The sequence below is a fragment of the Beta vulgaris genome, chromosome 3 (assembly GCF_026745355.1).
Source record: "Beta vulgaris subsp. vulgaris cultivar EL10 chromosome 3, EL10.2, whole genome shotgun sequence".
NCBI classification, from domain to species: domain Eukaryota; kingdom Viridiplantae; phylum Streptophyta; class Magnoliopsida; order Caryophyllales; family Amaranthaceae; genus Beta; species Beta vulgaris.
Window position 1 is genome coordinate 26,786,552 of NC_079204.1, and position 23,890 is coordinate 26,810,441.

Below are 23,890 nucleotides of genomic sequence, written 5' to 3' on the forward strand. Positions count from 1 at the left end.
TGAAAGACAAGGGTTTTCAGAAGTGTTAGATCTACCTAACGATCATGGTTTTGTCATATTAGAAATGTATTTATTTCATTTTGATATATATTTGTTTAGTTTCTACTGATAGATGTGTATGATTTTGAATTAATAAATTAATGTTAATTAAAAAAAAATCTAAATGATAGATAAAGTTTTTTCAGAAAGTTTTAGGTGCATTAATAATGTTCATTAATCACTACCAAAACTGTTCCAAGTCACTCAAGGTGCTTATATGTCAAACACTGCTGATCATTTTTATTTTTTTTGACGGAAACACTACTGATCATTAGTATTGAATTGACTTCCACCTAAGTGCCTTTATTTAATCTCATCGTATATTAATTTAATCAAATTATCTTGTCCGCATTCATTTCTTTTCATTTTACTATATTTCAAAAACATAATGCCTTAAAATATCTCCCAAAAAGAAATAAACTTGCAAGCATCTGCTTCCGCAAACCCAGAGATCGCTGAAAGCCACAAATAAGTCGTGAATTCAGCGTAAAAAAAGCAAAAATTTGCCACATATCTGAGTAATTCGTCGTAAATTTTGATCTGGGCAATTTTATTGCAGCAATTGTTTGTTGAATTCCTTTGTAGTCGTTAAGGTGAGCCTCTCTGATTTTATCTTCCTTGATTAATATGCCTTTTGTTTTATCTTAATTTTTCTGTTCTTTAAGATTGTTAATTTGGTGGTTCGTACATGTGACTTTTGATCTTTCATTTGATTTATTTTTAGGACGTAGATTATATATGAAACTAATAATAGGAAATTATTCAGGGGTTGGATTTTTTTGGTTGTGCTTTGCTGAGTGTCCCGGGGATGTCATGGGTTGTTACTTTTCGTAACTTTTAGTTAAGTGTGGAAAAATCGACATAATAACATAATAAGTAATTGCATGATGTTTTAAAAATAAATCCTTAGAAGTTTTGGAATGAAAGCAATAGCTTAATCTTTCTACAAGGAATTAGATTAAGAGTTTATGTCTAAACAATGGTGTTATGGTGGATTAATGGTTGACCTTTCACTTTTCATTTCAAAGGTTAGGTGTTCGATAAAGTTGAAAGTAAAGCATTTGCATTAGAACTTTAGAGGAGAGTGTCACCTGGCAAATAAACTTTCTTATAAACACCTTCTAATATATGATTATATTATAGGTATCAAAAATCGGTTATGTTATCATTGAGTTCAATATTTGGAGTTGAATTTAATATTCATGTTCTGCCCTTTTGAGTTCTCTTACCATTAACTGCTTTTGGGAAAATGATTGCCATTTTAAATTCTTGGTTGAAATTTGACAAAATGTATGTACTTTCAAAGTTACCTAATTATGAAAAGAAACTCTGGGCCAAGTTATGAAATTATTGTATGAAAAAGTCAAATTCGTATGCGTAAGGTGAATACTGAATAGGTGATGATTAATGCTCCTCTTTTTTCCTCATATCTCTTGGCATATACATGAATTTAGAATTTTTTTTTTTTGGTTTCTGTAGAAAGAATTCATATCGAGTTATCGTATTACAATGTTTGAATTTTTTGTATCATACTTCCTCCGTTCTTTTTCTATTGCAACAATGAGATTTTTAGACTATTTACTCACCATCCTTTAACTATCTATTGTGATTTTTTACTTAAGTAAAAATATATTCATGTGGGGGTCTTATTAGATTCGTCTCAATATATACTTTCAAGTTTCAAAATATCAAATTTGTATAATTTTTACTAAAAAGTAATTAACATTTTAATAGTTGAAGTTGTGCATTGGCAAGCGTGAAACTCAATTGTTACAATCGAAAAAGAACGAAGGTAGTAGTATGTAGTTTGGGATTGAACTATGGAAGGTCTATGTCTTCATTTCTTTGGAAGGGTTGGAGTTGGACTTATTAGATGTATCCAACATGGATACAATTTTCTGTGTATTAATATTAATTTCAAGGATCATGCCGAAGTACTCATATCTGTTTGAAGTGTCCTACGTGCTTCAGACATGGATAAAGGAAGGTAATTGTAAAGTCTACTGACAGATATGTAATGCTTGTGTAAGCTATCTCAAGATATGTAAATGGCTTATGCCTATTGTTAGTTCTTCCGCTTTTGCTTCCATTGCTTTCGAAGTCATGGAGAGTAGTTTTGCAGCCTGAGTTTGACCTTTTCCAGATTTCTGTTGATGGTGTCAATAATCAGTGGGCTGTGTAGACTTCAGATGTCAAAGTTCCCTTGAAACAGTCTTCTATAGCTGCATATATTCATACTTCCCTTTTCCTTTTGGGGTAGCAATTTCGTTGGCATTATTCTGAAATGTGTTTGTGCTTCTTGTCACTGTTTTTCATCAGCAGACAAGCATATAGCGAAATATTATGTTTTCCTTCACTTGATGATGATGAATAGTAAGGATTTCAATCTCTTTGAGAATGTGCTGTTTGCTCCAGATTTTATGTATTTTCTGGTGCCAAGGTTCTATTAGAAATCAGATCAGATAAGTTCATTTAATACATGGACTTTTTATTGATTTTCTTGACTGCTAGGTTACAAAAAGACACTTTGAGGGCATTTATGCGTTTAACCTGTTCTGTAATTCTCGTTTTCTTTTGGGAGATCTTTAATTTTTCTTTTATCTTTTGCCTGAAAAGTAGCTGGAGTGCATCTTCAACTAGTTTGTCTCCTCTCTGTTCCGCACCCTTATATAGTTGTGGTTGACAAAAACAAAGCCAAAACTGGATTTTCTTTTGTTTCGTATAGAAAAGGGGAATTTTTCCTGTTACTATAATATGATATATTAATAGACCCAGACAATTGTTGCTTTGCTGTATAAAGTTTCAGATGTCACAGATATATAGAAAAATAACCAGCACTCTGGTCAGCTTCCTAGTTTTTGTGAAAGAATCTTCTCTCTCTGTTATTTATGATGATGGAATTCTCTTGGTTGAGCCGTTGAGGTGTGAATGGAAACAGTAATTAAGGTGGGCTTTTTTCCGGGGGAAGGGAGGGAGGAGGAGGAGGAGACATGAATTGAATCTTAGAAAATGTTATGTGAAAGTGGGTGCTACAAATTGCATTTGGACTTGCCTTTACGTTCTATTGTTCGGATGATAAATTGAAGGTAAGGGGTGAGCGAGAAGGATATATTTCCCTTATTCGGATATGGGTTTGCGATAGGGAAGAGAAAGAAGTTGGAGGGATCCATTTGCTTTCCCCTTTCAATAAACCATATACTTCCACTGTTCAAGAGATTTGGAAAGGAAAGAGGATTACTCTCCTTCCCTCCTCTCCCTTCTTCCCTTCCCGTCATAAATGCTAACTAAACAACACTTTTTTAAGATTTGTTTATTGTAACCTGTTAGCATTTTTCTCAATGTCATATTTCATGTCTTCTTTGTTTGGACAAAACTGTAGATGGCAAGAGGCTTTTAAAATGTCAGTTCAAGATGAAAGGGTTTGCCCACTAAGCAGTGACATATTCTATGATATATTGAGGCGTCTTGATGGGGTAACATTGGCTAGTGCAGCATGCACCTGTGCAGCGTTCTCCTCTATCTCAAAAGAGGAGAGGATATGGGAAAATGTTTGCTATTCCTTGTGGCCTTCAACCAACGAGAATGACGTGAGGAACTTGATTAGATCAATGGGTGGCTTCAGAAAGTTCTATGCTGACTGTTTTCCTCTTATTGTTAATAAAGATCTGGCTTTGGTTCCGTTAGATTCGTTTCTGGAGTACCCTGAAGAATGGTGTGAAGCCGACTATTTTGAAGATTATGATGAATATAATAGCATCACACCGTCTGATTTTGTTTCTCTTGTTGATATAACATATAAGGACAGGCCTATTTTCTCAAAAGTCCTTTGGGGTATTTCTGAGTCAGATGTCATTGGCCGTTGGTTCTATAATTCACCATTCCACATTGATTTTGGCAATTTGGATGTCAATGACAACATGCGAGAAGTGATCATTTCAGGAGCAGATGGTCTGCCTCTTGTTGAATCAGTAGATATTGAAAGAAAGGAAGGAAAGCTCTGGGTGGAGCTCCAGGATAGATTAAGACTTAGTTGGATTATAGTAAATACAAAAGTTATGCGAGCTGTCAATATATCAAGCTTGATTCCACTAGGGGTTCAGAGGCATTGGCCGAGCGACACAGATTTTCTAGTACAATTTGGGTCAGTTCTATCTGCAGAAGAAATCCTGCCCTGTCAAGTTGTAGAATGCATCCTTTTAGCGAAATTCAGAATGCTAAATGACACTGCTAGTGGATGTGTAAACCTTGAGTTGACCCAAGTGAGCATGCAATTGGAAGACATGGAAGGTTTTCATGTTAATGGAAGAAACAGTTTGATGGTGCTCAAAAAGGCGTTAAGCTGCAGGAAGAGCAGGAACTACAGTGAAGTTATCGAGTCTTGTAATTTGTATTCTCGAGTTCGAAGTGAAATAAAGGAGGAGAAGATGCGAAATGAAAGCCGGATTGATAAAATGTGTATCTTAAGTGGCATTATAGCTGCTGTTACTTTCTGGTTTTGCATCCTGTGAACTCAGCTGTAAACCCTTTTGTGTAATTATCGTTTTGCTTGAAATTTTACCGAATATATATGATGAGTTTCTTGACTCATTTGTGCCAAGTAGAAATATATTTAACTGCGATAATTTTTTTACAAAAATAAAGATTCTTACAACCGTTGAATAATATCTTATTCAGGGTATACCTGGTGTCATCCATGTCGTGCACCAACACGCGCGTGCTTCATGAGTGGCGCGTGAATGACATGCCTGGGCGAAATTACTTGATACTTCATTACTAATATTCAAAGAACATAAATGTGCAAAATTGTGGGACATATTTTAAAGAAGAATGTCAATCATTTAAAAAGAATGCATCCTGTTTTGGATATTCTCAATAATAATAAGGCTAACAAATACAACAAAAATTTAAAAAGAATGCATCATGTTTTGGATATTCCCTGTTATTATGCAGTAGGTTACCAAGTGATTACTAATATTTCCTCCTAATTCAATTTTCTCTTTGGCCTTTTACTTTTCCAGGAAAGCTTCCGTTTGTGACTTGGCTGAAACAAAGTCCAAGATCGATAAGTTGCACGATATATATCCCACAAAAGAGGATATTGTTGGAAACCAAATAGCAAAACTGGGATAGCTGCTAGTAGAGCAATAGGCACTGGTATCCATATCGAATCTCGTTGGAAGGTGATGAAAAATGTAGCAGTGAAAGCAACCATCATAGTTGCTATGGAGACAAACAGAGATGTTAAGCCAACCATAAGCTTGAAAGGTAGTAACCTAAGAAAATCACTTTCTGCATATCGCGATGTCAGGATGGATAGAAACATCAATATGGATGTTGAGGCAGCAAATAACGAAATTGCATTCGATATTGCAAAGACCTTAAAGGATATTTCACTTAATAGAATTGGAAATCCATTGCTCTCATCATTACCACCAGGTAAGGTAAATGCTGCTGTAAAAACTACCGTTGTAATAAGTGTTGCTACTAGAGTACATGATTCTGCTGTCTTCTTCATCCATGCCTCTCCTTGTATTCGTAAGTCCTTGTGTTCTTCAGTGAATAGAGCTTGGGGGGTCTTCCCAGATTTGCTTGTATTCCCAACATCTTGGGAAGTCACTTTTGATTTGTTTTTAGCCGCAGCATAATGGGGTTGGACAACATTTTTTACAACCTGTTAAAAAGGATTATTGATGTTATTAACTGACATTTGACGTATAATTTGGTAGACTAGGTAATAAATGATGGTAATGGTAATAAACTTTTATGTGAGTTTGTAAGAAATATCTTATGAATATCCATGGGTATGCAACTCTAAGCCCGAGTTTGTGTTTTCATTGCCAGCTCTAGAAATCGTATTGAGTGATAATGAAGAAAAACACAAAACATGAAAGTGGAGAAATATTGACGTTGTTATGAAATTCTCTTACAAAACTATTATAAATTTGTTACTATTACCACCATTGATATTGGCTTATCAAACATGCCGTAATAGGTAAAATGTTGAAACAAAAGAAAGTGAGAAGGAAAAGGGTCTAGTTAGAAAAATTACCTCAAACCACAATAGCTCACGTTGCATTTGTAAAGCAGCACCAGAAACACAGTTGAGTCTATCAGGAGGTGCAATCTTTGCAGCTAAATGTAACATGTTATTCCGTTCCGTATCTTTGTAAGAGGCAATCAAATCTTTGATGGCTCCAATTTCATGTATGAGCTTGAAGATCTCTTCATGTCGACATTTAATAGCAATATGAAATATACTCCTATTTTTTTCATCAACTTTCCATATCACATCAGGATATGAAAGGATTAGTGTAATAAGGAAATCAACATTCCCCATTTCAGCTGCAACAAACAATATTCGCGATGGGTATCCAATCAGATCTGAGATCTCATTTTCATCTTTCTTGATCACTTCAATCCATGCTCTCTGAGTCACTTGAAGTGCAAGTTCCAACTGCTGCTTGCTTTCATCTTTGTTCATGTTAGTGCCTAAGAATTAATCGAAAATAATATTAATGACACATGAGACTAGAGGATTACTGATTAATCAAAACAGGTAAGAGAAATGAATCACATCGATTAACAAAATTTCCCCATATGCTTTGCTTGCTAGCACAGTTCTGTAAAGGCCTTCGAGCAAGAATGTGCAGAACAGTTTCTCCATTTAGATTGCGTTCCACAGCCAAATGAGGATGTTCATCAATGAAATGAAGTGCTACATCTGCACAAAAAATGACCAGATGTCAGAAAGAAAAGCCAGTAATTAGCAAGATCAAAGAAAGGATGTTAAAGTGCAATTAATGTACCATATAGACCAGCTTCAATAGCACTTGTTAGCATCTCAATGCGATCACCATCATTCAACAGGCTATCATTTGTTACCTTCAAAAGATATCTCACCATGTCTCTGTGACCAAGAAGGATTGCCATATGCAGAGGTGTCATATTACTACTGCCTCTAATATCTGGTATGCTTCTATTTTTCTCCACCATCACTTGTGCAATCTTTACAATACCAGATGATGCTGCCATGCAAAAGGCTGTATTTCCAAGACTGGTACGTGATTCAAGATGATAATTTGCTTTAGAGATGAGGTCTACTAGATTTTTCACAAAATCAAGGTGTCTTGCAGCTGCTGCAATGTGAAGAGTGGTGTCGTTTCGTTTTGTGATTGGTGCTATTATCCAGTTTGGAGCTTCCTTGAAAATCTGCTCTGCCGTCTCCCAATCACCTTCCAGAGCAGCTTGGTAGAGGGGCAATCCATATCTCAAGAAATTTTGTCTTGTTTCATCTTTTTGGACAAGCAAGATCATATGGGAAGTGTTAAGTGTCAGTGAGATTATTATAGCTAGAAGAGAGTGAAACACTGGATCTAGATGAGACATTGGATAAGACACATGATGTCAAATCCCACCGGGGATTGAATCTGTTACATTAAAGGATATAACCCTGTATGCACCACCTGTTGGTAGAATGAACTAACATCTTTGCTTTCAATAAGTTCAGATAAGTTCCAATGAGTTATAGCAATTTCTGATAAGTTCAATGAGCTCAAATACGTTCCAACGAGTTCCAATAAGTCCAAATAAGGTTTACTAATAAGTTCTAATAGAACACAAGCTTCAACGAGCTCCGAAACGTTCATACAACTGTATCAGATTACAAGTTGTAAATTGTAATAAGTTCTAGTAAGTTCAAATTCAGATTAGATAAGACAAATAGACAATGCTAAGAGAAGACACCATAATAGTTATTCCGGTTGTTTGGTCACTTTAAAGAAAAGAAATACAAAGTTAATAAGTAGGAGGTATAAATCTCAGTCAGAAAACATGACAGTGTTACTGATAAGTTTACTTACTAAGTTGCAGACCAAGAGAAGTCGGAGGAATAATGGAAAGAGAAACCTGGTGACTTGTAACTGCACCTTCATTTTTCCTCTGATCATTTGTTCGTAGCGCCTTCCCTACAGATGCAACTGGGTCTCCCCCAATCATCTTTTCCAAACGTTTGGTGGTGACTTCTGAGTCAACTTCACCTGCCAAGTCACTTGCTTTAACTCACTACCCGGGAGCGATAGATTTATTCACTCTGTCTTGTCTTTTTCTTGTTCCTTCTAACTCTTTTATACTATTTGTCAATACAAAACTTTAACCTACAATTGTTAAATTACATTGATTATTACATATGACTGAGAAAAAGAAGAGACTGAATCATTTTATAAGCTTTGGAGTTACTCCTATTACCAATTAGTTTTGGGTTATCCAAGAACACCCATTTTATATAAATCTAAAAATTAACAATAATATACTTCTTCAATTTTTAAATACATCAGAAAATACAATCAAAATACACATGGTTTGAAAACACTGATTATCTATAAGAACCTTACTTGTATGTTTAAAACACTAATTATTAATAAATCAACCCCTATTTATATGTTTAAAACACTTATTATTGATAAATCAACCTCATTTATGTATGTATATACACTGAAATGACAATATTATCTCTGATAATAGGAAGTCTAGCCACTAATCCACTATCAATTAGCTTTTATCCCTCTTTCCCACTACCCACCTAAACTCCACCCATTCCAATATCATTGGGGTGAATGTAGAACAGGGATCCATTTGTACATATGATTATGTTGGATATAATTAGGAAACCACTGTAGAATGGACACAAAAATGAGAAAACAGGCATGGAAAAGGATATTTTCCTTCATGTTTCTGAAGTAAGGAAACAGGTTTCCAAAATGGAAAAGCTTCTTCCATGAAATTGTAGGTACACGACATACTCCCTGATTCATTGCACAAAGATAAGATGTAGTATTTGAAATCATTTACTAATCCCTAACGTAGACCTCGAGAGGAGTGATCGTGTGAACACATGACAAGTAGTTAAGAATATGGTTACTACCTAATATTTTGTTTAGTTTATAAATTTTGTCGTAATCCTAGATTATCTTTTCTTATTAAATTATTTTTTGAGATCACTAACGTTGGCTGTGGGACGCAGGCTTAATGGGTGTAACAACCCGTAAGCCTATTGGCTGCTTTTTTTTTTTTTTTTTTAGGAAAATGATATACATAGCCCTTAGGGCTATGTATAAGGGGCTTAAAATGGAAATATAATATTGAATCAAGCATTTATTACTTCAGTTGATGTGAAAATGTGTCTTGAATTCTTAAACTGTTTCTATTTAAAGAAATGTATTTAATGCTTATATGTAGCCCTAAGGGCTACATATAACATTACCCTTTTTTTTAAGGTGGTTTATGCAGATTGCATACGTATGTACTTATATTTTTCATGAGTACTAAACTAATCATTCACACTAATGTGCTATAATAAAAGTTGTACCGGTAGGTAATAAATGTTATTGGGTGAACCGGTATCCTCCAATCACGTATGCCGGTTTGTTGTCCTACAATAATTAATAACACGTAAACTAACTCAGGGATTGATCCGAGTAACGCCCCTCCGAGACCTAAGTCAGTAAAGGACAATGACCGATATATTCAAGTGTAGTATATTAGTATATGTGAACGTACCTTATGACTCTGATCACGGGGTATCTATAGCTGCCGACAATGTCCCAAGCTAGGTAGGACACTACTCCCATTGGTTGGACATAATTATATTCTCTTGTGATACTTATCTTTACATAGGCGCGTTGAGTAAATACCGGATCAGACCAGGCCCCATTTAATGATGGCCCAAGCGATGAACACTGATAAGGTATTCATATGAAGCCGATATGACATGGATGCTGGTTCCATAGTTTGACTCATTCCTAGTGAACAGTACTTCCTTAGATGAGTTGACCATGACTGTCAATAGCGGTCCAGATATGGGACGGTATGGAATTTGGAAAGCCCTCATACAACTAACCCCCCAAGCCGGTATGACTGGCACATGCATATCCTACTTACTCAATGTTGAACTGTTATGGATGAAGCATAAATCATGCCTTCAATCAGAGCCGGTAGGAACCGCCGGAAATAAAGTTGGCTTATTGAATACGAATCGCCGTGTTGGTTTACGTGCGTGAATTTTAACAGATATTCTGGCAACTGCTTAACAACTGTTTACCACTCAGCACACGTGGCATGATCGTGGATGGGAAGGCGAAGCGTCATCTGATCCGGGCCATGTGTTTCCCTATAAATAGGGTTTCACCAACTTCCATTGTTCATTTTCAAACTTCTCCCAAATTTCTAACCATCGTTCAAGTATTTCTTCTCTCTAAACTCGAATTTTCCTTTGCTCGTAACTTCTTTGATTTTTAACCAAATCTTCTACAAACAAGTGCAAATTCTTCATCGTGAAATTTCGAGTCATATTCTCTCACTCTTCCGAGCTTTCCTACTGGTTGATTTGGGCGTTTGTTCATGTACTTAATTTGCCAGGTCTCTCTTTCCAGTTCGCCTTCTAAGCATGTCTTCCAATTATGATTCTCATAATATTTGGGAAAGTTCCCCTTCCACGACCGATAGTGATGTTTCTTCTGATAGCTCAATAGTCTAGGAGGGTTCTTGAGGAGCCGGTATTGCTGGCTTCCCCTCGTACTGCTGTAACACCCCAAAACTTTGATTTTAATTAAAACTTTATAAAACATTCACTTTTCATTAAAATATCTGACCAAACCTTTAGTGTGTTACAGTCGCATCTACTCTTAAAAAAAATGCAAGGCTAATTATTAAGGATAAAATTTTAACTTACAAATCAAAGTATCAAATAAACCAAACTAAATTGTCTAATTTAAACCAACCGAAAACTAAACAATCCCAAATAACAGTACTATAATATTTATTAAACTAGGTGATCGAACTTAAAAACTATAGGTTCACTCAACTGCAACGTAGTCCCTTTCACCAACATGCATAATATAAATAGGAAAAGAACAAAGGAAAATAAATGCACAAAAATTAGCGAAAGCTAAGTAATTACAACTCCATCCCGCAAAATAATAATAGTTATATTTTGAAAATAATTTTCATAGCATAACTATAATGCAGACAAGTATAACGTAGTACAGACAAGTATGATATAATACAGACAAGTATATAATATACTTAACCATTTCAATTATTTCAAGTTTATATGAGTCATACAACAACAAATTTGATTCTAAGAAGATAATTGAACGTCAGTAGGCCGGGACTAATCCCAGTAACCACCTACTTCAACATGGGTCGTCACCCAAATAAATTAAGAGTAATGGCCAATATCGTTTTGCAGAACGTCCCTAGTGTGCACACCCCTCATTAATCTCATGGGTATCCGCAACGCGCACCAATAGTATTAAGAGAAAGACAATAAAGAGTTGTAACAGAATAAAAATCAAGTACTGTTCATCACCTATGGAGGATCCAAGTCCACGGGATAATTCCCTCAATAATATTTCCACTTTACGTGATCAATATATTTTAATAGTTATGACACATTAAACATCACATTAAAATTAACAAGAACGTCGTCTTTAGTTCAATAAACATTTTTCACAACTTAATCACTTTATAGAATTATAATGGTCAACATCGATAATTTATAGTAGCCAATACGTCCATCATTAGAACCTCATAGGGTCACAATATCAACTCATAATATCGTTCGTAACATCATAACACACTAGTTGTACCCATTAAATAACATTATCAACATTAGTATTATTTTAAATATGATGGTTACATATGAACGTTATAAATCCGAAGGCAATAACAAAATACTAGTAGAGACATATATTTATATAGTACGTACAGAAAATAGTATTAGTAACAATAATAATCATAACTTTAGTAATACAAGTACTATCATTATTCATGTCATATGTTGTATATATCAACTTAATTAACATATAATCACATGGTCACATCCATTACACATAACACACGAAATTCCTAATGGGATTCTAAGTATTGATGGACATGTGAATTACCTCGAACGCGTCCACGTATAGCAATTTCACCCAAAAATCGCCTCCTACAAAGTTTTTTGTTTACAACAAATAATATTACCTAAAGTTAGTCGCTTGATACAATATCCTACAAATAAGATCAATGTGTAAAACTTTAGTAATAATTATTAATAATCAAACTCAAACAAAGTTACATTTTAAATACATAATATTATTTTAAAGGTGAAAAGTTACAAAAATCAAGAATACATTTTGTTTGGTAACCGTGACTTCATGTCACACCCAACAAAACTAAGACCACTCAATTTTTTTTCATTAAAAAATTAAATAAATAAATGGTTGGAAACAAAACTAGGAACTTTAAGTTCCTGTCAAACCTGAAGCAGCAGGCTTTCATTGATTTTTTTTTTTTTTTTTTTTTGCTTAAAAAAATCAAAGCTTGGAGGCTAGTTGGAGCATTACACAGCACGCGAACCAGAAGAAAAAAGAAAAGAAGAAACAGAAGAAGAAGAAAGAAGACCAGCGCTCGTACTCCGGTCAAGTCGTCGGAGTCACGGTGTCGGGTTTTAAAAATTTATTATTTTATATTATTTATCTATTTGAAACCTTCGAAAAGTAACAATGGTGGGTGTAGATCTAAAATTTAGAACTTACCAAAGAGATGAAGAAAGTGATTTACGTGAGAATTTTTGGGTCTTTGGGGTATATCTATATATGTAAATCTAGGGTTTTCACTAAAAGATAAGTATTTAAAAAAAATCTAATCCTTTCCCAAAACCAACTCAAGTTATATTTTCAGAATTTTCTTTTCTCTATATTTTTTTGGACGAAAAAATCTGATTTACTAAATATATGGTTTCGAAAATTTATTTTTTTAAAGGATAAAATTTTGGTTTAATAAAAAACGAGATCATAAAAAAATATGATTTATATTACTATTATATTTTATTTTTTCAGAATTTTATATTTATAAAATCTTATTATAACAAAATAAATTTCATAAAATAGTTATAAAAACTTGGGATATTAAATCTACTACCCCTTAAAAGAAAGTTCGTCCTAACTTAACGTTATCGCTCGCTACTAATATTCAAACAAAAAAGTTAGTATCACATTCTACCCCCTTCAAGAGTTTCGTCCCCGAAACTCAAGCGTACCTGCTGAAAAAGTTTGGGATATCGATTTTTCATATCATCTTCGACTACCCATGTAGCCTCTTTAGAAGTTTGACTTGACCATAACACCTTGACTAATTTTAATGCCTTGTTTCAGGTACTTCTCGTTTTGGTATCAAGGATCCTAACTGGGCGTTGTTCAAAGGATAAGGGCTCATCTAGTTCAATGGTTTCAGGTTGAATAATATGGGTAGGATCATGGACATATTTTTGAAGCTGAGACACATGAAAGACGTTATGGACATTGTCTAACTCCATTGGTAAGGCTCTCCTATAGGCTACTTCCCCAATTTCGCTCCAAGATCTCATATGGTCCAATGTAACGCAGACTCAACTTTCCTTTCCTACCAAATCTGATGACCCCCTTTGTTGGTGACACAAAGTAAAGCCTTCTTCCCAACCTCAAATTCTATATCCCTTCTATTCTAATCTGCATAAGCCTTTTGTCTATCTTGAGCTGCCCTCATGTGCTCTTGAATAAGCCTAACTTGTTTCGTTATTTCTTCAATCGTCTCAGGCCCTAAAGTCATCGTCTCACTTATGTCACTCCAACACAAAGGACTTCTACATTTTCGCCCATATAATGCTTCATACGGTGCCATCTTTATGCTTGAGTGATAATTGTTGTTGTACGAAAACTCTATAGTTGGCAAATAATCATCCCGGCCAAGATCCTCCAAATTCTATCACGCATGCTCTCAACATATCCTCCAAAGTTTGAATTGTTCTCATCTGTCGTAGGGTGAAAAGTTGTACTAAACTTGAGCAATGTTCCAAATGCTTGTTGGTACGTGTCGTTATGCGCACAAATTAAAACCTTATTTCATCCACATTAATATTATCTAAGTTTAGTACAACGATAAATAAGGGTCGATCCCACGGAGAGGTTTATATAATCCTAAAATCCAAGTTCAACTAATTAAGAGCACTTAACTATTATATACATGTTATTTACTAATATATACGTATTCACATTGTTTTGGGGGGTTTTACTAAATGTTTTTATGAAATTAAAAACTACTAAAGATAAGTCTATCCTATATTTACAAGTGATGACAAGTAATTCCATTTTACGCTCATATTACTTTCAGAGATTAATCATTTCCTGACCTCGATTATACTTCCAATTTCATAAATCCAAGATTGATTAGATAGATTAACTGTAGGAATTCAAGTAGCCAAACTACCCTATACTTCCATATTTTTAATCAACATTGAACTAGGCCGAATATCGATTCTAAACTAATCTAATCACCACAAGTATTTCGCAACTCCCGACGATTAAACTAGAAGCATTATAGAACGAGAAGTACATTATTAATCCCTAGTTAATCTAAACATAACATATCTTTATGTTTAAAGAACTAGTCCAAGTTATATTCTAGTTTGAACTTACAACCATCTTTGCAGGCCTAAATTAAACTAGTTGCCACTTGTTGTTATACAATTTAGACTAGGCTAAACTACATAACTAGCAATAATCTCAACTTTATGCCTAATAAGATAGCAAATTAAGCATAAAATTGAAATATGAACATTAGAATCAAATATAACTTGAGTATCTAACAATAAACAATCTTGAATTCAACTCATAATTCAACATCTCAATCCAAACATAATCCACTTTTCGAAACAAACTAACAAATTCAACACTACAATCCAAACTTGAAAACAAACTTTGAAATTCAATATCACCATTTAACAACATAACCAAACTCAATTCAATATTCCAATTCAATCTTCGAAACAAACTACTAATTTCAATAACACAATACAACTTGATTCAAACAAGTCAATTCATACATACTATGAAATTCAGAAACTATAATCCAAAAACTTCAAAACTAATATGAAAGTACAAGAGGAAGAAAGAAGAAATTATGATTCGCGCGGAAATTCGCCTTTGGGTTTCGGATTTCGCACCTACGTCCAAGCTTGAATCTCACCCTCCTCGGTTGTGTGCTAGGACTCCAACCCAAGGTTGTCTTCCCTCGACCTCGCGCACCTCACACTAGCCTCGAAAACTCACTTTAGTTCTCTGATTTTTTTCTCACTCGAAATTCTATGGAATTCTTGCATATCGATTTCGTGACCCTTAATGGGGTATTTATACCTATTTTCGCCGCCCAATTAGAAGAATTTCGAACCAATTAGAGAAGAGGATTGGCCTCCATGTTTTCGGCCCTAAAAATCGCCTCTCTTCTTGCTTCTTTGCGGCGATGCAGGTCGGCGGCTGGGCTTCATCTGATTGGCTGCTTGTGTGCAAGTTATAGGTGAATTGTTGATTGATTGGTAGAGATGGGTGGTGGAAGAAGATGGCGGTTCAAGGATGGTGTGAAGAGGATGAAGGAACGAAGTGTTCTGTTCCTTCGTCCTTCCTTCTGGTTCCTTTATTCTATTTTTTTTCTTTTGTTTTCTTTTTTCTTTTTTTTCTTCTTTTTCTTCTTTTCTTTGGGCTATTTTGAAGATGGGGAATTGGGCTTGACTCTTTCTTCATTTCTTGGACCAAGATTCACCATGAAATAAAAATATTATAATTAAGTAATATTAGTAATAAATAAAAACATAGCATATTGTATCTAATAATATTAAAAGTATATAAAATATATTAAAATAATAATATAAACACACATATTATAATAAAATAAGGGGAGATAAATATATTATTTTACACACTTATCACTTGTTGTAACCTCTCCTAGAACTTGGACAAAAGTCTCGAGTCTCTATCTGAAACAATATCCTTTGGTACTCCATGCAGTCTCACAACCTCTCTCACATATGCACTGGCCAACTATTGCATACTCCAAGTATCCTTCATTGCTATAAACCTGGTCGACTTTGTCAAACGATCCACTATAACCCATATATCATTCTTAGCTGACTTAGTAAGTGGTAATCCCATCACAAAATCTGTTGAAATAAACTCTCATTTCCAACTCGGCACTTCTAAAGGTTGCATCATTGCACCAGGTCTCATATTTTGAATCTTCACTTTCTAACACGTCAAACACTTTGCAACAAACTCTGCCACTTCATGTTTCATGTTTTTCCACCAAAAATGCTACTTCAAATCCTTATAGAGCTTATGCCCTCCAGGATGCACAGAATATGGCGTATTATGAGCTTCTTCCAAAATCTTTCTTTTTAACTCCTCATCCTTAGGCACACACCATCTTCCCTTGTACTTCACAACACCATTCTCATCGATGTCAAATTCGATGACAACTCCATCTTCTTTCATTTTCTTGGTCCTCACCATCCACTCATCACTACCTTGCGTCCCTCGAATCTCATCGAATAAGGTGGGTTGCACACATAGTTCATTCAATTGAGCTTCCACTTGCCATTGCTCCATGACTTCTAAACTCATTCTCCTGAATTCTTCACACAATCTCCCAGATAATACCATTATGTTCATTGTATGACTAGTCTTCTTACTCAATGCATCAACAACTTTATTTGCTTTACCCTCATGATACAATATCCTTAAATCATAATCCTTAATGAGTTCAAGCCATCTAATCTGTCTCATGTTCAACTCGTTCTGAGTAAATATATACTTCAGACTTTTATGATCAGTGAAAACATTACATGGCACACCATACAAATAATGCCTCCAAATCTTCAATGCGAATAGTACAGTAGCTAACTCTAAATCATGAGAAGGGTAATTCTGTTCGTAAGGCTTAAGTTGTCTCGAAAGATATGCTACCACCTTACCATGTTGCATCAATACACATCATAACCCATTCTTAAAAGTGTCACTATACACCTCAAAACCTTCTAATTCAGATGGTAACGTCATAACTGGTGCTGAAGTAAGTCTTTGCTTCAATTCTTGGAAAGTTTTAACACATTTCTCATGCATCCCACTGAAATCGAGTTGTTTTCTTCATCAAATTTGTCAAAGGTTGAGCTACTTTTGAGAAATCTCGCACAAACCTCCTATAGTAGCCAACAAGTCCTATGAAATTTCTAATCTCAGTCACATTACTAGTTCTCGCCCATTCTATTACTACTTGTATCTTTGATGCATCTACAATAACGCCTTCTTTCGAAATCACATGACCTAAAAATGCAACTTTCTCAAGCCAAAACTCACATTTTGATAACTTAGCATACAACTTTTCCTCTCGAAGTATCTCCAAAACTTTCCCTTAAATGATCTTCATGCTCTTCTTTGTTCTTCGAATACACCAATATATCATCTACGAACACCAACACAAAGTTATTGAAGGGTGTGTTCTCTTCAACTTATTGGCCCTAAACTTATCTGAACTGAACTTATTGAACCTGAACTGAACTGATTGAAAATTATTAAACCTGATTGGACATGATTCAACTTATTAGACCTGATTGAACCTGATTGGAACTTATTGAACCTGATTGAAACTTATTGATCTGATTGAAACTTAATTATTAGACCCTATTGACCCTGATTGAAACTTATTAGACCTTATTGGACCTGGTTGAAACTTATTAGACCTTATTGGACCTGATTGAAACTTATTTGACCTTATTAGACAAAAAAAATTGACGAGTAATAACATAAATATTACCCCTAAAGTAAATACTATCCCTCAAATTTATTATGAAATAATAGTTATTAAAATTCGTCCTTTAAAAAAAATTATTATTAATTATCTCTTATGATAAATGATTTAACAAAAACAATTTACTATTTATATATTTGCCTATACATAACTTTCACCATTAATATATCGAATAGTCTTGTTTTGATTTCATAAAGTATTAGTAGAAAATCAAAAGTTGATTAACATTTATTACTAACAAGTGAGAAATTGACACATATGAAAAATTTATGACTAAAGTAGTAGAACTTATTAATTCTCACTCCACTTTCATTTACTTGAAGGTAGTAGAATGCATTAACTCCTTATCTCTCACTCTACTTTCATCTCTCACTTGTTACTTGTATTAACTACCCAATTACACATTATGTATTATTCTAAAGGAGAGAGAAAAAAAGAAAAAAAAAAAGAAAGAGAAAAAAATTTCAAAGTTCTAATAATAACATAATCAGCTAATAGTAATATGAATAATAAAATAATAAAAAATAATGCAAATATTTAATAAATAATAGACAATAATACAAGTATAATACTATATAATCATTGTGGTACTTTAATTAAAATTCTAATAATAACATAATCAGCTAATACTGATATGAATAATAAAATAATGGACAATAATACAAATATTTATTGAACATTGACTATTTGGACCTTATTGGACATGATTAGACTTGATTGAAACTTATGGCACCTAATTACAACTTATTGGACCTTATTAGACATGATTGGAACTTATTGCACCTGATTGAAACTTATTGGACCTTATTAGACCTGATTGAAACTTATTGTCCTGATTAGAACTAATTGCAACTTATCTGAACTTATTGGACCTAAAACTTAATTTTTTAAGTTGAAGAGAACTCACCCTAAATACGGCTCAAAAGTCCTTTTCATACGATCCATAAATGCTGCAGGTGCATTAGTAAGTCCAAATGGCATCACTGTGAACTCATAATGTCCATACCTCGTACAAAACGATGTCTTTGGTATATCTTCCTCCGCAATTCTCAATTGGTGATACCCTGACCTCAAATCAATCTTAGAGAAAATTCCAGCACCCTTATATTGATCAAATAAATCCTCAATCCTAGACAATCGCTACTTATTCTTTATTGTGACATTATTCAACTCTCTGTAATCAATACACAACCTCAAAGTTCCATCATTCTTTCGAACAAATAACACTAGTGCTCCCCAAGGTGACACACTTGGCCTAATGTACCCTTTCTCCAACAATTCCTCCAATTGTACTTTCAAATCTTGCATCTCCGCATGTGTCATCCTATATGGTGCCTTAGAAATAATTTCAGTCCCAAGCACTAGGTCAATTTTAAAATCCATTTCTCTCACTAGTGGCATCCCTGGAATTTCTTCTGGAAAAACATTTTGGAACTCACTCACCACAGGTATTTGAGATATCTCTCCATCCTCCACACTCACATCTTTGACATGACACAAATAGATAGGTTCACACTTCCTAATATAGGTTCTGAATGACATGGCTGACAAATTACTGACTCCAGGTTTAGAAATAATTCTTTGATAGGATATTCTATTTGCCTTTGCCACCCTAAGAGACACTTTTTGGGTATGACACTCTATCCTAGCTCTATACTTAGCAAGTCAATCCATTCCCAATATTACACTAAAGTCGGGTAAGTCAAACTGAATAAGATCAGCAGGCAAATCAGATCCTAATATGGTAAAGAGTATGTCTTGGTATAGTGAACTACAAGAAACTACTTCTCCCGAAGGTATTGTTATGAAAGTTTGACACAAGATTGAGGGTTCTAGCCCTAACCTTTCAACAAATGAACTAGCTATGAAAGAATGAGACGCCCCATAATCAAAAAGCAAGTAAGCAGGGTTACAGTTTACGAGGCCCGTCACAACATTGGCGTTGGTGTCTGCTTCATTCTGGTTCATAACATAGATTCTTCCATTATTTCCTCGAGCGCCATTTTCATTGTCGTTCTGATTGTTGTTTCCTCCGTTTGCTCGATTGTTATTCTGACCATTATGCTGAGTATTGTTCCCTCCTTGAGCATTCGAAGCCTGACCCTCGGAGTTGTTATTGTTATATATAGAGGCGGTTGTTGTTGTTCTGGTTCTGATTAGGCCTATGACCATTCCTATTTCCCCCATTGTTCCCATTTTAATTTGTCCATTATTCTGACGCTTGGGGCACTGATTAGCCTTATGTCCTTTCTCTACACAAGCATAACAAGTTATTGTATCTCCTTAACAGGTTGATCCCGGGTGGCTTTTTATTACACTTCCTACATGTAGGGTTCTGGGTACGGGATCCCTGCTGGTTTAATCTCCACTAACCTTGGTAGTTGCTACGATTCCCTTGATAATTACCATCACCATTAGCGTGATTATTGCCCCCATTATTATTCTTACCCCCCATATCGAGGTTTCTTGTCATTTCCATGGTCATTTTGGTTGTTAGGTGGGTATTTTCTCTTATTCCTCCCCATAACTTCCTTTTCACGCCTCAAAATCCTCTTAATATTAGAAGCCTTAGCATAAGCCTCCTGAAAGTTGTAAAAGTTACTCCTCCAAGTCAGATCTAAATTCTAAATGCTAACCCATCCTCAAACTTTGAAGCCTTGGCTCTCTCATCTGGCACACCAATCGGACAAAATCGAGCAAACTTATTGAACTTTTGGGCATACTCTTGCACAGACATAGTACCTCCCTGGTTAAATCTAATGAACTCATTGTATTTCTGCCTCCTAATATGTTCAGGGAAAAATGTATCCTTAATATCAACCTTAAAAGCATCCCAATTATAATTTTCCTGAGCTCTAACAATAGGTCCTTGACTCTCCCACCAAGTGTCTACATCCTCCCTCAAATAAAAGGTAGCTTGGTCTATTTTTTGAGCTTCAGGTGTCCCAGTAGCAGTGAATAACTTATCAAAGTCTTTTAGCCAGTTCTCTAAGAGTAAGGGGTCTTCCTTTCCTACAAAAATTGGAGGTTTAAGGGTTGCTAACTTCTTTGCCATAGTAGCTTATGGGTACTCTTCATCATTATTTCCTAATTGGTTTTGCAACACTAAACCCATACGTTGCGAAAGTTGTTCAAGAGATCTCAATCTCTCAAGCAGTTGTTCAGGGGTTTCATCCATTTGTTCAAAAGTCCTCCTACGAGATCTAGTGTATACTTGATAGGTTTGCATACAATTCCTGCACATTAGCATTGATATTACTACATTTATTCACCCATATATGGTCTTGTACATAGTTTTATTATTTATTCAATACTAACTTTCATCATAAGAAAATTACATACCTCAACAAAATATATTTTATCGGAACATTGCAAGACAATCTTTGCATGCTTCCACATAACATCAATTTGACAAGCGAGTAAGCAACATTTATATAGCAAGAACTTAAACTCTATTCAACTCCACATAAAATAGTCAAGTAATAAAATTGCTAATAATTATGATAAAACTCCATATATAGGAACTTAGAGAATTTCTAATATTACTAAAGAACTTAGTATACAAACCTTATTATAAATATAAATTTCTAAATCTTATGGTGAGACGGTCTTCCGAGCGCAATATTTTCTTGTAGTTACATTTTTTCTCAGCATCTAAACATATAAGAACAAAAAGGAACAATTAATAAGCACTTAAAATAACTGTTTTCACATTAAAGCACATAAACCCTTTTCGATCCCACTCTCACAATTTATTTTAACGTTTATTATTTAATTTATTAATACCTATATTATTTAACCTTAGACTCGTAATTATTTAACGCATTTAATTAACTCCTAATTTATAATAATTTATATTAATTTATTATAACCTAAGCTCTGATACCAATTTGAAACACCCCAAAACATTGATTTTAAAACTTTATAACACATTCACTTTTCATTAAAAAATTTGACCAAACCTTTAGGGTGTTACTGTAGCATCTATTGTTAAAAATAAATGCAAGGATAATAAAATTTTAACTAACAAACCAAAGTATCAAATAAACCAAACTAAGTTGTCTAATTTAAACCAATCCAAAACTAAACAATCCCAAATAACAGTACTATAATATTTATTAAACTAGGTGAACTTAAAAACCATAGGTTCACTCATTCCTACAGCTTAGTCCCTTTCCCCAACCCGCATAATATAAATAGGAAAAGAACAAAGGAAAACAAATGCACAAATATTAGCGAAAGTTAAGTAATTACAACTCCATCCTGCAAAATAATAATAGTTATATTTTGAAAATAATATTTATAGCATAATGCAGACAAGTATAATGTAGTACATACAAGTATGACATAATACAGACAAGTATATAATATACTTAACCATTTCAATTATTTCAAGTTTATATGAGTCATACAACAACAAATTAATTATTAGAAGGGAATTGAACGTCAGTAGGCCGGGACTAATCCCAATGACCATGTTATTTCCCTAGGAACACTACAAGAGGGGGGGTGAATTGTAGGTGTAGAAATAAACGTAACTTTTTGCGGAAATTAAAACTTAAACGAATAAACAAGCTAAAGGAACACAAGGGATTTTTAGGAGGAAAAACTTCTTGGGCCCAACAAGAAGAAATAACCTCGACCACTAGGGATTTTAATCTCAACACTTTCACTAATTAGGCCAAACAACTCTGTTACAACCTAATTCTAACTCGAGCCACACCTTGAGTTCCTAAACTCAAGTTCCTGAGCCACTGTTCCCTTAACAGCAGTTCCTCTCAACTTCACTCGAAGTTTTCTCACACATACAAGCTTCACTCAAAGCCTTTCTCTTACAGAACTTCACTCAAAGTTCCCTTACCCCAAAAACCAAAATACAATTGATCGAAATAAGCTTAGTGGAATTAGAGTAAGAAGGCAAAGAACAAATGGCTATTATGAGAGAATGAAGGCACTGACATTTAATAAGTTAAACTCACTTAATTACTTAGTCAGACACAATTTGGAACTTATCTAGACTTCTATATTTATAGTGTTAATCATGAAGAACGTGGGATTAATGTTAGAGTACATGTTTAATCCATTAACCCATGATGTTCCTTCCCCTAAGGAACACGTTTTACATTATGTCCCATGATCCCATGAACTATAAATGAACGTGGATAAATTGCAGCCATTACTCCTAAGTAATAGGAGTTCCTTGAGCTTTATCCGAAAAGCAGTTTTTATAAACTCTTTTTATCTTTAAAACTGAATTTTTAATCTTTAAGAAAATAAAATCTTTCTAACAACCGGATATTTATTTTCTTATTTTCCGAAAAATGAAATCTTTTTCTAAAACAGATTTTCTTTTTAAAACTGATTTTATCATTTGAAATTAGATAAACTAATTTCCTATATATTTAGGCATGACTTACTCAATTATTTTTTAACCGTTACAATAATTACACGCCTAAGTCTAGTTCCTTTTATTAACTCAGTTCCTTTAACATATTCGCTAATTGCCACTTAGTTTGTTCCTTACAAAGGAACAAACGCTCATTCTCAAATAAACTGCCACAGTTCCTTACCATTCTTTTTTTGTTCCTTTACATTGGAACTAGAAAATAAAACGCCTAGCTTCTATTATTCTTGATCCAATGCTTGCTCCAGTATCAACATAGAAACTTCTTTACTTAGCCTTTGAAATCCTCTCTTGACTTCTTCATTGACTTCGTATTCTCCCAGTTCCTTGCATTGATACCTTAAACACCATACACTTAAATAATTCATTAGTTCACTACTTAGTTTGTTCCTTTGTTTCTTTGTCATTATCAAAACTAGGGTTCAACAGACCACCTACTTCAACATGGGTTGTCACCCAAATAAATTAAGAGTAATGGCCAATATCGTTTTGCAGAACGTCCCTAGTGTGCACACCCCTCACTAATATAATGGGTATCCGCAACGCGCACCAATAGTATTAGGAGGAAGACAATAAAGAGTTGTAACAGAAAAAAATCAAGTATTGTTCATCACTTATGGAGGATCCAAGTCCACGGGATAATTCCCTCAATAATATTTCCACTTTACGTGATTAATATATTTTAATAGTTATGACACATCAAACATCACATTAAAATTAACAAGAACGTCTTTAGTTCAATAAATATTTTTCACAACTTAATCACTTTATAGAATTATAATGACCAACGTCGAT

General features: G+C 34.3%; 3 protein-coding genes across 3 annotated transcripts; 1 reads left to right on the forward strand and 2 right to left on the reverse strand.

Moving 5' to 3' along the window:
- Positions 1–381: 381 nt before the first annotated feature.
- Positions 382–4,622, forward strand: LOC104907001 (F-box protein At2g27310). The gene is made up of 2 exons (XM_010695847.3): positions 382–632; positions 3,419–4,622. Exon 2 carries the CDS (start codon positions 3,438–3,440, stop codon positions 4,545–4,547), a length of 1,110 nt encoding a protein of 369 aa, XP_010694149.1. The 5' UTR covers positions 382–632; positions 3,419–3,437; the 3' UTR covers positions 4,548–4,622.
- Positions 4,623–4,835: 213 nt separating this feature from the next.
- Positions 4,836–8,884, reverse strand: LOC104907000 (ankyrin repeat-containing protein ITN1). The gene is made up of 5 exons (XM_010695846.4): positions 7,899–8,884; positions 6,846–7,331; positions 6,614–6,760; positions 6,089–6,528; positions 4,836–5,710 (listed from the first exon to the last, which is right to left on the reverse strand). The coding sequence occupies exons 1-5, from the start codon at positions 8,032–8,034 to the stop codon at positions 5,021–5,023; spliced, it is 1,899 nt and encodes a 632-aa protein (XP_010694148.1). The 5' UTR covers positions 8,035–8,884; the 3' UTR covers positions 4,836–5,020.
- Positions 8,885–19,356: 10,472 nt separating this feature from the next.
- Positions 19,357–20,176, reverse strand: LOC125495573 (uncharacterized). The gene is made up of 2 exons (XM_048640332.1): positions 20,065–20,176; positions 19,357–19,943 (listed from the first exon to the last, which is right to left on the reverse strand). The coding sequence occupies exons 1-2, from the start codon at positions 20,174–20,176 to the stop codon at positions 19,357–19,359; spliced, it is 699 nt and encodes a 232-aa protein (XP_048496289.1).
- Positions 20,177–23,890: the final 3,714 nt, after the last annotated feature.